The 15,405-nt window shown below is 39.1% G+C and overlaps 2 protein-coding genes across 5 annotated transcripts in view; one reads left to right on the forward strand and one right to left on the reverse strand.

Annotated features, from left to right (window-relative positions):
• LOC133845185 (elongation factor-like GTPase 1) overlaps nt 1-15,405 on the reverse strand; it is an 88,798-nt gene that overhangs the window by 183 nt on the left and 73,210 nt on the right. Inside the window, exons 5-6 of the mRNA XM_062279563.1 lie at nt 13,484-13,668; nt 4,264-4,464 (exon numbers count right to left, since the gene is read on the reverse strand). Of these exons, the coding sequence (XP_062135547.1) occupies nt 4,276-4,464; nt 13,484-13,668 (374 nt within the window). The 3' untranslated portion in view covers nt 4,264-4,275. The remainder of the gene's footprint in view (nt 1-4,263; nt 4,465-13,483; nt 13,669-15,405) is intronic.
• LOC133845189 (probable peptidoglycan muropeptide transporter SLC46) lies at nt 218-4,258 on the forward strand. Of its 4 annotated transcripts, none has more exons than XM_062279569.1 (6): nt 218-450; nt 1,078-1,359; nt 2,418-3,179; nt 3,248-3,586; nt 3,643-3,971; nt 4,040-4,258. In XM_062279569.1, exons 2-6 carry the CDS (start codon nt 1,345-1,347, stop codon nt 4,179-4,181), a joined length of 1,587 nt encoding a protein of 528 aa, XP_062135553.1. In that variant the 5' UTR covers nt 218-450; nt 1,078-1,344; the 3' UTR covers nt 4,182-4,258. The 4 variants fall into 4 exon arrangements, with proteins under 4 accessions (XP_062135553.1, XP_062135551.1, XP_062135554.1 ...); XM_062279567.1 differs by having other exon boundaries at nt 1,095-1,359; XM_062279571.1 differs by lacking the exon at nt 218-450 and adding an exon at nt 1,474-1,780 and having other exon boundaries at nt 895-1,359.

A 15,405-nucleotide genomic window follows, 5' to 3' on the forward strand; every position in this document is an offset into this window, starting at 1 on the left:
ATGCAAAATTTGCTAAATAAGAGACAAAGATAAGTTGCAATTTATGATGGGTATCAAGAAAATGAAGTAATCAAATGAGTCCGACTCTATAAGAAGTTCTACAACTTTTGTGTATAAACACCAAAGCGTCTCTGTTGATATCGCACTCAGTTAATAAAGCAGAGTCAATATACCTGATAAGAATGGTATAAGAACAATGAGCTATCACCGGCAGACGCCAGTTGCATGAGCACGATTAAACAGCGCGGTTCGTGGACGGGAGTCGAGTATAAATTCAATACATCCGAGATCGCGCTTTGGGGGGTTGGTAATATCGCGCGAAGTGCTAACGATTCCAACTGGCGTTCATCACGAAAAAGTGCATTTTTTTAATATATATATTTTTTTAAAGGAATTTAAATTAATTTGTGAATCAGTGAGTGTCGCTATTTTCTGAAAAAACACAATAAGGTTTGTTGGTGCAGTCGACGGAAAGTCGTAGAAAATGGAATATTAACAATTATTGCCTTTGATACGTAATTCGAGACAGTCCGATGAGTTAACAGATAGATAGAGTGCCTTTGCTTGCTATCTGAATGTCGATTAATTGATATAATCGTGATAATTGAAGAAGCGTGTAAACAAATCATCACTTGATACCATCTTATATAACTTGGGGAAAACTCGAGTAATAAAGATTGCAAAATGCAAGCAATGCCAAATTATTTATAACCCTTTAACTAACTGCCAAATGATTAGGAGTATAATTGTAGCCGCATTAAAATCACTGTCCGATGCCAAGCAACAGTTATCGTGTCATAAATATACGATTACTATTTTCGTTTACCAAACTTTTAACTTCTTTTGTCTGCCCAATTGGCTGAAGTTCGCTTCTTATCGGCGACGAGACGCTGACTTGACCTAGCGGATAACACTTGGCTAAGCGTTAACGCTAACGCTAAATACCTTAACTCTTGATAAGGAAAATTGGTTATAAAAAACTTAACACGAGCCCCATAAACTCATATTACTGCACAGCAATTAGAGACTCACAAAAAAGTTGACTTGCCTAAACAATAAACCATCCCGACTAAAAAGATAAACCTTCCACACAGCGAAAAAGGGAACTAAAATCTGCAACCACACAAAAAACGAGAGAAATTCAAATTGTAACGTAAAATAAAAGCTTTTAAACTGCTGAGAGCGGCAAAAGCTTCGACGCGTCCAAAAACAACGTGACCCGCTGAACTTCCGCAAAACCCATCTGTCTATTGAATTAGATTACGAGAGAGGGAGAGAGACCGAGAGCACCAAAGCGAGTGCAAACAGAGCGAACGCAGCGACGCCGCAAAGCGCACAAGCGAAATGAGCGTAACCGAGGTGAGTGCTTTTAAGCGGCAGACTTGTTTTTTTTTTCGCTTTTTTTTTTCCTTTTTTCTTTTGTTTGTTATTGTTTGCGTTTGTTATAACTAAAGAAGTGTCACTAAATTGTAGTGAATAGAAAATGTGAATTGTGAGTGTGTGGCTGACCACATGTTTAAAAGTGAATGAGCACGAATCATCGAAATCAACTGAATCTCAAGCGTCATGGAAAAGTGTTCACAGTGTTTGCAGTTATTTTTGTCATCGGTATCGGCTTGCGCGAAAGTACTGCGTATGACTGCGAGTTGAGCAGCAGCTGCAGCAACAACAACAACAACATCATCTACCTCAACATCAACAAGAAACAACAACAAGTACAAGTACAACTATAACCACAACTACAAAACGTAGCACAACATCTGTATAGAGAGGCCGTATGGTATGCAGCATTTGCTATTTTTTATCAATAAATAAATTCATATGTAGATTGGAAATTCGGAATTCAAGCTTGACTTATGCACGAAATAAAGAAATTTAATTCTCATTCATACACACGCGTGCACACACTCACATTCAAAATTTGTTTGTATTTATACAAGCGCCTCGTACTGCTATTGGAAATGCTTATCGCACTAATGTTTTCATAATAACAAAACATACACCATGCTTTAAATATAATCGAATTCTTCATAATAATAATAAAGATGAATGATTAGCATCGAATGACGAAACTGAGAATAGACAACGGCAACAAATGCTGACGGCAAATTGTTCTCGACGGCGCAACGTGCTTGCGAGCTTTGCTTGCTTGCCCTGCTATAAAAGCTTTTACCTTCTGCAAAGCCCTCTCGCGCTTCCTCTCTCTTGTTTGTCACTCTCTCGTTTTGTTTTTAATATCAGGGCGAACAGAACAACAACACTGCGCCTGATTCGCTGGCCTGGTAAGCTGTGCTTTGGTGTCGCTCCCGCTCTCTCTTCGTTTGCATGCCCTACTGCTCTGTCGTCGATTGGGTCGCATGCAGTCTTGCGCTCTCACAACTTCCAAAAACTGACACAAAATCTTTGCATACTTTCAGGAGGGCACGCAAAATGCCCGGCGCGCAAGCATTGGCAGCAGTGCTGCCAGCAGCAATATCATTGCCATTGAAAGGCAACGACGCAGCTTCTGCGAATGGCTGTGGGACGCCGTTACAGCCACCTCAGTGGAGCCCACGATGTTTCTGTACATGTTCGCCTTCATGATCACTTCGGTGGTTGAGCAGAACTTCTTTGTGCAGAAGGCGTGCCTGGTAAACAGAAATTTCTCCGCCGAGATCTGTGACAACATCAATAATGCAGAGAACGAGGAGTACAAGAAGAAGGTGCTGGAGACAACGGCCTGGTTCCACCAGTGGGAGAACATTGCCGCGCACATCTTTCCCATATTCCTAGCTCTCTTTTTGGGCTCCTTTTCGGATAGACGCGGTCGCAAGCTGCCGCTGCTCATGGGGCTGGTGGGTAAGTTCATCTACTCCGCGATGGTAGTAGTGAATGCCAAGATGAAATCATGGCCGGTGGAGAATGTCATCTATACAGCCACGCTGCCATCGGCGTTGACGGGCGCCGATGTGGCCATATTTGCAAGCTGCTTTGCGTACATATCGGACATCACAACGCTGAATAATCGCACAATTAGGGTGACCATATTGGATGTGGTTTATCTGAGTGCCATGCCCACAGGCGTAGCCTTGGGCTCCTATCTGTTCTACAATGTCTTCAATCAGTCCTATGCGGATATGTTTGCGGTCAACGCAACTTTATTGTTCCTGGCGATTGTCTACACGTTGTTTGCCCTGAAGGTGAGGACAACTTTCGCTAGATATGTCACCGGGATTATCTTCAAAACCCTTTTAATCTTTCTATCTAGTGGCAAACGACTCCTAATCAACGCTCGTTGAGGGAGTTGGGTTGCTGTGGCTTCTGGGCAGATTTCTTCGACAAGCAGCACATCAAAGATTCGTTTGGAGTGTTGTTCAAACCACGCATGGGCCACAGACGCAGCTTCTTGTATATCCTGCTCATCAGTATGGCACTCTACACGTTCCAACGCGATGAGGGCAGCTACATGTATCTTTACACGTTCGGTAAGTTCGGCTGGCAGGTCAGTTCCTACAGTACCTTCAAGACGTTTAAGTCAACGGCCTTTGTCGTCATGATGCTGCTGGCTGTGCCCGTGATGAACAAGCTCCTCGGCTGGCGCGACACAGTAAGTACTCCCTATCTAGCATCCCTTGTTTTTCCTAACTCTATTCTACTGCATAGACCATCATCTTTATTGGCACCTGGGCACATGCGCTTGCCCGACTGTTCTACTACTTTGCCATGGGGCCAACGCTGTTCTATGTGGGTGGCGCGGTCTGCAGTTTGGGTCCTATTGTTGGTCCCATGATACGTTCGATGACGTCGAAGATTGTGCCCCAATCAGAGCGTGGCAAGGTCTTTGCCTTGCTCTCGGTCTGTGACAATGCGGTGCCCTTCATCAGCGGCGTTTGCTACTCTCAAATCTATGTCGCCACGCTCGAAACTAGTCACGGCGGTGGCATCTATCTACTGACCATTGGCACCCAAATGGCAGTCTTTTTGTTAGTGCTGTAAGTACTGAGAGTTGGCTTAAACGGCGAAAAGAGACTAACTTAATCCTCACTCGATCCTTCTTTAGTTGCATTCACATTGTGTTGGGCCGAAACTCGTTGGCTGTGCCAAATGTGGAGGAGAACGACAGCGGACTAATAAGCGAAACTGTCTCAACGGACAGACATCGGGATAGTCTATCCAAAAAGACGGAACAGGAGGCCAAATGAAAGGCTTGTTTTTACATCACAACCTAACTACTGCTATTATAAATAAAAGACAGAGATATATTTTATTTTTTAAAACACTCACCAATTGTTCAGTTTACTTGTTCTTGGAGAGCGTGCGCTGCTTCTCGGCATGCTCCACCACCTGTTCGTCCACGAAGAGTCCCTTGCGACGTCGCACACTGTCCATGTAGACCTTGGCCCTGTTTGCGGAGTCGGCCTTCTCGCCGAAATGCATCAGTTCCTCCTCGGTTGTGGGCAGCCAAAAGGGATCAATATCAATCACCTGCAAAAAGGGAGCGAAGAGAAGAGCGAGAGACAGATCAGTGTTAAGGTTTTTGGGCTTTCCAGGAAATCATTTAGACACAACGGGGGCGGGTCGGGCCACTTGAGAAAGGACAATAGCGAATGAATAGAACGGCGTCGTTTGGTCTATGCGCCTGCGCCTGCACCTCAGAGAGACCTCTGTCTCTGTCCCTGCCTCGTCCTGCCAGCGTGATTGGATTTACGTGATGTTTTATGAGTCTGTCTGGGTGTCTCGGTGTCTACGTGCGTAAGCAGGCAATCAGGGAAAGCGTGCATTTTCACATCTTCATCTTCATTGTTAAACTCAAGAGGGTCGTTCCTTTTAGGTTTCGGCTCGACATTCAAATGGCTGCGCGCATCTTTAATGACTTTCATGTATAGTCCAGGACTGACTAGGACTAGGAGGACAGAGCCTCGGCATTCATTGCGTGATAAGGCACGCCAGGATACGCAGAATTTTAGTGAATGGCGTGAAGTTTTTGCTCCTTTCTTCTGTGATTGATGATTGCCAACGTCGCTACTACACGTTGTCTTCATTTTCTCCTCAACACAACAGCAACTCCGACTCCAATTCTAGTGTTCGATTGTTGTGTTTTGTTTGGTTGGAAGGACACGCACTTGAGTCGCACAGCGGGCGGGTGTCAGACGTGCTGTTCAATTCGATGCGGTTCTGTGGAATCCCAGTCCAAAAAAAAAAGAAGAAAAAAAATAACGTCTCCTCAATGCCAAGGAACTTTGCTTTGCTTCAGGATTTTCAGTTTCAGTTCGTGCTGTGGTGAAACTTTATTTATTTCTGTTCTTTTTTTTTCGGTTTTGTGTGTAAGTTGTTGTGCAGTTTTGTTTTTTGCACCATCTGTTCGCACTACGCTAAACTGCGGCTCAGTTCCCCATGTAGATCATTATCGGGCACAACGTTTCGCTTGTTTAACAACCACTAACAACGCCAGCAGAGCAAGGAGTGGACCAGTTGGAGCAAGGAGCGAGCGAGGGAAGGCACAAAAGGGGACGCTGCAGTAGCCAGCATGATCACGACAACGACACGCGGCCAAGAAAGAGCACAGGGCAGAGCAGGGCAGGGCAATCCCGTCCAACAATCCACACACACACACACACACACACACATAGTGAGATCCTTTTGCACATGTCTACAACAAGAGCAGTAAAAGATGCTTGAGCTGATCATCAAGCTGTGGAGGGACGCTGCTTTCCCTACGCACAACGGTTCGTCAACAACAGTGGAACAACAATGCCACAGCAGCAGCAACCGCATCTTCACTCCCTTGGGGACCTTTTGGCAGCTGAAGTGCTCCAGAAGTGCGCAAAGCTTGCGTCTGAGCCGGTCCAGACAAATGAGCAGCAATCGCTGTCGTACACTTGCAGAAAACAGGGGTATACAAATACAAAAAAAAACTTAAATGTTGTTCCCAGACTCAATCTTAACTATACTGATCGAGAGTAGATATTTGCGGAGATTAACAATACTCATTCAAAATATTGAAAATCTGTAAAAATAGGTAAAATATAAATCCAAAATTGTTCACCATTTATGGTGATTATGATTTTGATTTATTCTGACAAATGAAAGGTTATGGTAAGTAAACTTCTTATGATGTACTAAGCTATAAAGTGATTTACGAAGGCTTACTATTCAACTAAAGATATTTGCAGTAAACATCAATCATTTTTTACTACACCATAAATTTGTTCCCATTCCCATTCAAGTTAATGGCTTAAATTGGCATAACTCATTCATTCAAAAGATAGTTTTGTGTTTTAGAATAACTTTTTAGGTTCTGTACAATAATATTAAGAACTGAGTCTTTGCTAAATATCTATTATGATTTATTTACATGTTAATTATTATACAAAATAATATAATAACTAAAAGAAGAGAGTGCTAGCAACTAAGGCCATCGTCTCCCGCTAAATATCTGATATTCACTGATATTGACATACTTTCTACTATAGTTTTTCTCACAGTGTTGTCATTTAAGCCAAAGCTAAAGGTAGCCTATAAAAACACTCGACGGTTGTTATCCACACCAGCACATCAAGCTGCAGCCTAAAAAGAGTTTGAGTTCTGTGTGCCGGCTAAAAGATTTTCAATATATTTAAATAAATATGAAACGAGGAAAAAAGTGAGAATTTGGGAATTTTTTAAAAATAAAATTTCAAGCATAATCCAAGACTATAGTGGCCAAAACTTTCTTCATTATATGTAAAATTATTAAATGCATATATTTTTGGTATATTAAAATACTATCTTAAGTATTTAGTATATACATAATGGGTGAAAATTCTCTACAAATGTTGAAACTGCATACTTTTCCATTCTATTAATGGTATGCAAAATAAATAATTGCATACATTTTTGGTATATTACAAAAATACTATCTATAGTATTTAGTATATTCATAATGGGTGAAAATTCACTAAGAATGTTCAAACGTTGCATACTTTATTAATTGTATGTAAAATAAAGAAATGCATAAATTTTTGGTATACAAAAATACTATCTACAGTATTTAGTATATTCATAATGCATGAAATATGACTTTAAACGTAACGTTGCATACTTTTCTTTTAACTAATACAGATTAATTAGGTCTTTTTAAATTATATGCTATAAAATAGAAAATACCAATAAGAAAAGGTTTTTTATTGAAAGACAACTAGTCAAAAATGCGTTTGTAAACCAATTGAATATATATTGAGCTGCATTATTGTCGTAGATAAGCGGTTACTAGGAGCTAATACTCTCGGTTCAATGCGTGTGCGTAGTAGTAAAAGTAGATCATGCGTATTGTATTGTATTTTATAGTATTTCGAAAAGTGCTCAGGTTGAGTCTCGCGTATTTGTCACGGCCTCTCATGAGGGGCCTCTAATAAACACGCAGACGCGTGAGTCGATTGTCTCTCGAAACGAAGTGTGAGTGTGCATGTGTGTGTGTGTTGTGTTTGTAGTGTGTGGAGAGTAGAGTGTGTGTGGAGTGTGTTTACCTGTCCAGCCGTACGTCCGCATGCAGGTAATTTACGCAGCAGCTACCGAAATACGCCTGACGCGCAGCTGTGGCTGAGACAGCGACCAACAACAACAAAAACAGTGAAGAGTGAAAAAAAAAGCAGAACGCGCGGCCCCGCAGTCGAGATTATTATCGCGCGCCAGAAACAGAGCCACAGCCTGAGGCAGCAGAGACAAGAGGCAGAGGCAGCAGAGACACTGACAGAAGTAGAAGTAGAAGGGGCAGCAACAGAAACAGCAACAGAGCCGCAGTCGATGACGGTGCCACTAGCCAAAGACTACAAGAGTCTGCCATAACCACAACAGCAACACACTCACACACACACAGACACACACACGTTGCGCATGCGCAGTTGTTGTTGCTGCTGCAAAGTCGAGCCTCGAACCTCGACGAGCGTCATTTTGACAGCGCGCACAATGCAAACCACGTTCCACTTAAGCGCAACAGCAACAACAACATCTGCAACTGGCTAAAGGATTGCCACAGCCACTTGGATAAGCACTTGCCAGCCTGTTGCATACACCAACACACACACACATTCACATAGCTGGCTATGCAGCGCAGACTTTAGGGCACTGCCACGGCCTCAACCTCAACCTCAACCTCAGTCGCAGTCTCAGTCCAAGTCTCAAGAATCAGCCTCTGCTTCTGCTTCTTCTTCGTCTTCCATTGGAGACTTTCCCTTTGCTGGTGCTGGGGATCTCTCCCTCTCCCTCTCTTTTTCGCTCTGCTCTGCTCTGTCTTCAGGTACAAAACGAGTTATCAGATTATTTGTTATTTGTCTTCGTCTGCTGTTCTCCCCTCCCCCCTCTCTCTGCCCTCATCAACGCCTTCGCTTGCTCTCTTTCTATCTCCTTCGCTCTTTCTGCTCTGCTCTGCTCTGTTTTATTGTATACGCTGCTCTTCAAGTAGTTTTCGAGTTATGTCCGCATATGCAAAGCACGACACCAACAACAACAACAACAATAATAATAACAATAATATGCGACGCGTTAATGATAAACACTCCAAACAAGTACAACAACAAAAGCAACTACAGCAACAGCAGCAACCACAACAAATGAAAGGCCCTCCTCCCCCACCTCTACCTCCTCCTCCTCCTCCCCTACTCTCTCGCCTTCCCCCACTCCTTTTGAGCACCACGCGCTACAGTTAAGTAGGTAAGACCAGTAGCCAAAGCCGCTGCAGCATTTGGGGCGAGTGAGTCTCAAAATGAGGATTTGGGACTTCGGCCAGCGACTGTCAAGCGACTGAAGTCTGCTACTGCTGCTACAGTGTTACCTCCACCATGAAGGCTGACAACATGTGCGCATGTGACATGTGCAGTTGACACACAGAGCCTGCAAAGGTGCTATCGGTAATTAGATTTCGAGCAAATGTGACGCTATTGTGTGTGCTCGACATTTGAGTACTACTTTTATGAAATTTTATAAACTAAAATTGAACTAAAATAATATTAAGATGACATTAAACATTACGACTTAGAGAACTGAATTTATAAAAATATTACAATAAAATAAACTCAATAAATTTGAACAGACTAATATTAATATTAAGCCTTAATTTTACTTTTGCAAGCTAAAAGTAGAGAATATTATAACCTGCTACTTTTATAAAATTTAATAAAAATGACAACAATAAAGTATTATAAAACTAGATTTAAAAAAAATAGTAAAAATATTAAAATTAGATGGATTTGTTAGAAATATTCGAAGCTTAATGAAACTAAGATTAAAATCTGCTACCTTTATGAGATGGAAGGCTTATATTAAAATGACAAACATAAAGCATTATAAAAGAGAAATAATAAAAATAAACAGAAATAATAAAAATATGAAAATATATTCAAAGCTAAGGGATGTGAATTAAATATAATTTGTATGGGCTAATATTAAAATGAAAAATATTAATCATTATAAAAGTGGATTGAAAAAAATTAATGTTAAAAAACACATATATTATATTTAAGATGGGTTTGGTTGAGGTATTCCAAGTTGTTACTTTTATGATACTTAATGATGATAAATGAATATTGAATAAACTAATATTAAAATGAAAAAAAAATTAGATTACAATTTTAATTTTCAGAACTTTTAAGAATTTTCGGTTGAAAATATGAAGATTTCGATGTCTTAGCAGAATGTTTATCTTGATTCAATTATTTACCTTTATGGTTAAACTTTGACAACATATGTTATAATCATGACTGAAGATTTTATTCTTGATTTTAACATGTGTTATATTTTTTTTGCGTTGATGTCCTTGATTAAGTCGTTTGAAGCTAAGTAAAGTCAAGTTTTCAATCGAAAATATTCTTTACATTTGTGCTTTTATAAATTGAAACTGAATAACTATGTGCATAAGTGAAGTCTGACTCGGGTTTCAGTTCTATTAACTGAGTGCTGATATCTTGTAATTATACATAGAATATTAAAATATATTTAAAATATTTTTAGATGATGTCCCTTAGACGACAACTATTAAGATTCAACAATGTATGTAAGTATTAGGGATAATCAAATGCCAAGCAAAAGAAGTGTAAAGTATGAAATCGAATTGTGTATTAACTCAGCTAAATTTGAATCAAATAGAATGATCTAAGTAAAGAAAATGCTGTAGTTTTGAATTAATAGAATAAAAGAAGCTGTCTTAAAGATTCGATATTCTTCCTTACACTTAATAAAAACTAAAAGTGTAAACGAGCATAAGATTTAGCGATGCCAAAGCTAAAGCTAATAGCGATAACAAGAGTAGGAACAACACTTGTTGGAGTTCTCACGACACCGCAGACAATATACCGCACAGAGCTTATCAATGTGCAGGGTATGCAGCAACACAAATAATAACAAAAGCGCGCAAGACGGTAGCAACAACAACAACGGCAACAGTAGCAATAACAGAAACAACAGCCACAGCAGCAACAACAACAACCAAGTATTTATGCTGGCCATACCACAGAGTGTATGTGTGAGTGTTTGTGTGTGTGTGTGTATGCGACTTTAATGCGTTACGTGAAGTGAAAAATATACAGAGACGAGTATGAAAACTGAAAATTAGTTTCTGCTGCTGCTATTGTTATTGTTGTTGTTGCTGCTGCTGTTGTTGCTGCTGTTGTTGCAGTTGCTGCTGTGCTGTGCTGTTGCTGTTGCGGTTCTGTGGATGCGCGGATGCTCGGGGCGAAAAGGTCACCTCGGTGACTTCGTCGTCGCAAGGAGGCAAGCGGTAGAAACTCCATCAAAAGCTCAGTTGCAGTTGCAGTTGCAACTTAACGAACACATTGTAGGCCATGATGATGCGGCAACAAATTCAAATACCAGTCAAAAGCACGCGCTCTCTCTCTCTCTTTCTTTCTCTATGCTCTCTCACTCTGTCTTGGCACTTGAGGCCATCACATTCGTTGTTATTATGGGCACGTGACAACTGCGCCCACGTCACTGTGGTCAGTGGAAACAGTCGAGCAACACACAGAGAGTGGAAACAATTGTGGAAGCGACAACGCTCACGCATTTGCTGGGGGCTGGTTGAGTGGGCGTGGCAATAGGCGCAGGCGTTGCGCACACAAATAACTGTTTAATTGTTGAATGGCTAACAACAAGAACAACAACAGAACAACAGAAATGTCAGCAGCATTTCATCGCCAGGTGACACACATCACAAAGTCGATGATTGTTGTTGCTGTTGATTGCTGTTGTTATGGTTGTTGTTGTTGTTGCTGTCTTGGCTGTTGTCGAATTCTAATTGCTAAAACGCACGCAGTTGGATTTCATTGGCTCGAATAATGCACTTATTTCAGAGAACCAACCGCTCAACAAAACTAGTTTCCGTTTAGTTTTCTACAGGAAAAACACACACGGAAAGTTACAAACTTCGCCCCTTCCCCTCCCGCTCCCTTCACCTTCTCCTTTGGCTGCTGCTCCCCTTTGAGACGGACGCTGGAAATGCGTATGAAATTATACGAAGCAGCAAAAAGACAACAACAACAACTCTAGACTGCGATGCCGGCAAAACTTCAGCTGAGAAATAGAAAATCACCGGAAGTCATTATACAAAAACTTGTTGTTATCGATTGGTTGGGCGATATACAACATACACACACACATAAACACATGTGAAGATACACACATACATAGCCGTATACTAATACTAGCACACACACTTGACACTCTTCGCTCACCCGACAAGTGAAGCAACATTTCGCTTTCGATCAGCAGCAAATTTAACTGAATGAATTATATCGGACACAAAGAGAGCAAATGTATCGCCATTTTCGAATAGTTAATGATCATTATCATCATAATCATTATCATCATAATGATCATTATCATTTAAAACAAGAGAATTGAGCTTAAAGATTCATTCCTTAGAGCTAGACTATGAAAAATTTATTATCTATAGAACTAAACAAGTAAGAACGGTACAGTCGAGTGTAATCGATATTAAATAGTATATCTATAAAATATATCAAATTAATATAACAAAATAATATATACCGAAGGCTACGTTTGGTATATATATATACCATAATAAATACAAAAAATATACCGAAGGTTCCGTTTGCGAAATAAAATTGAGAAATCAATCTTTAAAGCTTGACTTTTACGTAATTTTCATATTATTCATATTTGATCAAGATCCTATCATAAATTCAGTACTAAAAAAAAAAATATACATATAAAGTATAAAAATTATTCGTGAATGTTAGTTTTTACAAACGGAGAAATTTCTCCCATTTTGAAATGCATTTTTTCTTACACAATATTTAAAAACATTAAAATCAAAAAGTATGATATTAAAAATTCGAAAATATATACTTATGGCTACAATTGGTATATCTATTTACCACAAGTATAGATTGTCAAGCTCCATTGAAATTGAGTAATCAATCTTTAAGGCTAGACTATGAAACCCTTACAATATTATTATAATTTAATGTATTACAACAAAGAAATACTTTAATTTGTATGACATCAAAGTAAAACTTGAAATACTTTTAATAAAATCCTATGCAATCTCTCTTCTTCAACAATAATTCACAATGAAAAGGTAGCACTTAAGGTCATGAATACCTTTTCATACCACGACTCTTCTTTAATTAGCTTACAAATGAAAATGCGTTAGAAAGTTGTCACAAGAATCTAAGCACTTTATGGGGTTTCAGAGATAAAAATAAACATAGCTATATATAGAATAATTAACACAGTTCGTGACATAATTATAATGCCCTCAACTCGAGAGTGTAACGCAAAACATTCTTTGGCTTGCGGTTTTTCTTGGCAACTTTTTCCAAGAAGTGTGTAAACTTGTTCGCACATAATAATAAAAGCGAGATGATATAATATTCAGAACCAGAAACAACTCGATTCGCTTTCAACTAAAGTTAAAAACCTTTTCGCTTGCGACACTTTTGTGTGGTACACCTGAGAGAGCAGCGTCTTTATTAATCATCAGTCTATCCGCTGCTGCTGCTTGGCTCATCCGCTCATACACAGTTGGGGATCGAGATCAACTATTAGCAATGCTACAAATACAAATCGGATTGAAGTGCGACAAGGTCAGGGGAAAGGCCGCCGCCCGCCTTCGATACATACTTGAATTTCAGGCCAGGCCAAGAGAGCTTGCTGCCACAGCTGCAGCCTCAAATGGACCATATAACTTTCAGAGCAACTGTTGTCGCTATCGTTGCTGTTGCTATGGCTCTGGCTGCTGCTGCTGCTGTGGTTTTAGCTTATAAGACTTCAGCAGAAGGTAGCAGCAGTTAACCAAAGGTAAGCTGAGATTTTAGCTGACCAAACACAGACCGCAGATGGAGAAGCAAGCAAAGCACACACATATGGCATATGGCCAACTCTCAAAGAGGGATAAGTTTAACTTTGATTGCGTGGCGCACTTGCGCCAAAATCACCACCAACAACAACAGCAGCAACCAGCAACCAGCAACAACAACATCAACAACAGCTGCGTTGATTGCAGACTTACCTCCCAATGGCTGAACATTAGCTGGGGACAGGCGAGGCCAGATGTCTGTTTGCGCATCTCCTGCGCAAAGTTGAACGATTCAATGACCGGCAGCAGACAGGTCACGGCAAAGTTGCCGCTGCCCTGCGTCAGGTCACCCGATAGAATTTTGCCATGACGTCGTCCAATTACTGCATACATTTTACCTGCAACAAAGAGAAGTAAAAGCGAATGATATTAATATGGCTGGAAATCTGTGCAAAACAGTTTATTGAAATTTTATCAATTGAAAAGGCTTTGCTGTTACTTTTGACCCCTCTGGTCAGGCATTGAATTCCTTAATAAGATACAAAATATAAGATAACAAATAAATTCAAATACAAAATTTTTGGTACTTTGCAAAGTATTCTATTCACAATTCAACAGAGGAATATGATATACGAATGGGATGAATTTCTAGTCAAATTGTTACCCAATTTATACCAAAAGAATTTTGTATACTATTGACGAACAACAACGAATTTGAAGTTTATGCGCAAAATTTGAAAATCACTGAATTTAAAATAAAATCTACAGCGTCAAAACAGAGATTAACAAACAGTTATAAAATATATAAGAAAACAAGTAAGAAAGCTACAGGGTGTACTCGACTATGAGATACCGGATAACCATTTTGAATAAAAGCAAAACATCGCGATATTGTTCATAAAATATACCAAATTTAAGTAAGGAGCGAATTTTCCCATACAAAATATTTCTTCAATAACTCCTACAATTTTTATTTGATAGCAAACCAATTTTTCAGGAATCATTAAAACTATAGTTATTATTGTACATATGTTACAAAATCCACAAGGTTTATATTTACGCTTGTTCTTCGATTTTTGTGAATTTGAATGGGCGGAAGTGGGCGTGGAAAAAATTTGAAACAAACTTGATTTGCATATAAACATAATAATTGCTGCCGAAAACATATTTTCAATCTATCTCTTATAGTATCTGAGATCTAGGTGTTCATACGGGCGGACGGACAGACAGACAGACGGACATGGCAATATACTTTATGGCGTCGGAGATTCCTCCAGCTGTCAGATACATTTAGTGGAGTCACAAAGTTATAATACCTTTACCTTCGCCTTATGGGTTGAAGATTTTTTAAGATCTTCAGTTAATGTCATTTAACTATCCTGAATTATATTCAAATAAAGAATTTTTCTTAGCTTAAACGTTTTTAAATTTGGATAAAAAGATAAAATGGGCAATACAATTGTTAGCAAAGAAATAAAAAAAACTTGATTTAACTAATAGGGTTTGATATATAAATTTCAAAATGGAATGTAGTACAATTTGCTTAAATATTTATATGAAAGGGAAGCATTAGTATGTAAAACAAAAAGATTGTAAATCAGAGCTGTGCTTTAGATGTACAGGAAGTCAAACCACATTCAAAATGTTGGCAACACTTTTGGCCAATCTGATCAATGAAATGAATGAATGAATAGGAAATGAATGAAGTGATGAACTAATAATGCTGTCATCTAAATAACGCTTGTGAATGAGATTTATATTTTATAGCTTACACATACTATACGATATATGTATTCAAATGAGGCAAGTTCTATGAATCCATAAACATAACAGCATTAAAAACGAACAACAAAACAATATGTCAAAATATTGTATGGATTTCGAAAATGTAATTTATGCATAAACAAAAAATTCCAAAAGAACCAACATGAAATGTTGAAAGCTAAACTAAAATGAGAGTCATGTAGGAAATGCAATGCAAATAATACGAATATGTCATCAAAAAATATTCGCAATTCATTTACATGCATTGAGTATTATGAATATTGGTTGCAACATGCAATGACATACGAGTATAATATTTATGTTACGTTATCATTGGAATGCAAAGAATGAAGGGAATTTCTTTCAAGCAA

Source organism: Drosophila sulfurigaster, chromosome 3 (assembly GCF_023558435.1).
Source record: "Drosophila sulfurigaster albostrigata strain 15112-1811.04 chromosome 3, ASM2355843v2, whole genome shotgun sequence".
Classification (NCBI taxonomy): Eukaryota; Metazoa; Arthropoda; class Insecta; order Diptera; family Drosophilidae; genus Drosophila; species Drosophila sulfurigaster.

Excerpts from the sequence above, each read along its gene's own strand:
- LOC133845189 (XM_062279569.1), top strand. Across the intron at positions 3,587-3,642 it reads TCCTCGGCTGGCGCGACACA|ACCATCATCTTTATTGGCAC; the intron begins GTAAGTACTCCC and ends TCTACTGCATAG. Across the intron at positions 3,972-4,039 it reads GCAGTCTTTTTGTTAGTGCT|TTGCATTCACATTGTGTTGG; the intron begins GTAAGTACTGAG and ends ATCCTTCTTTAG.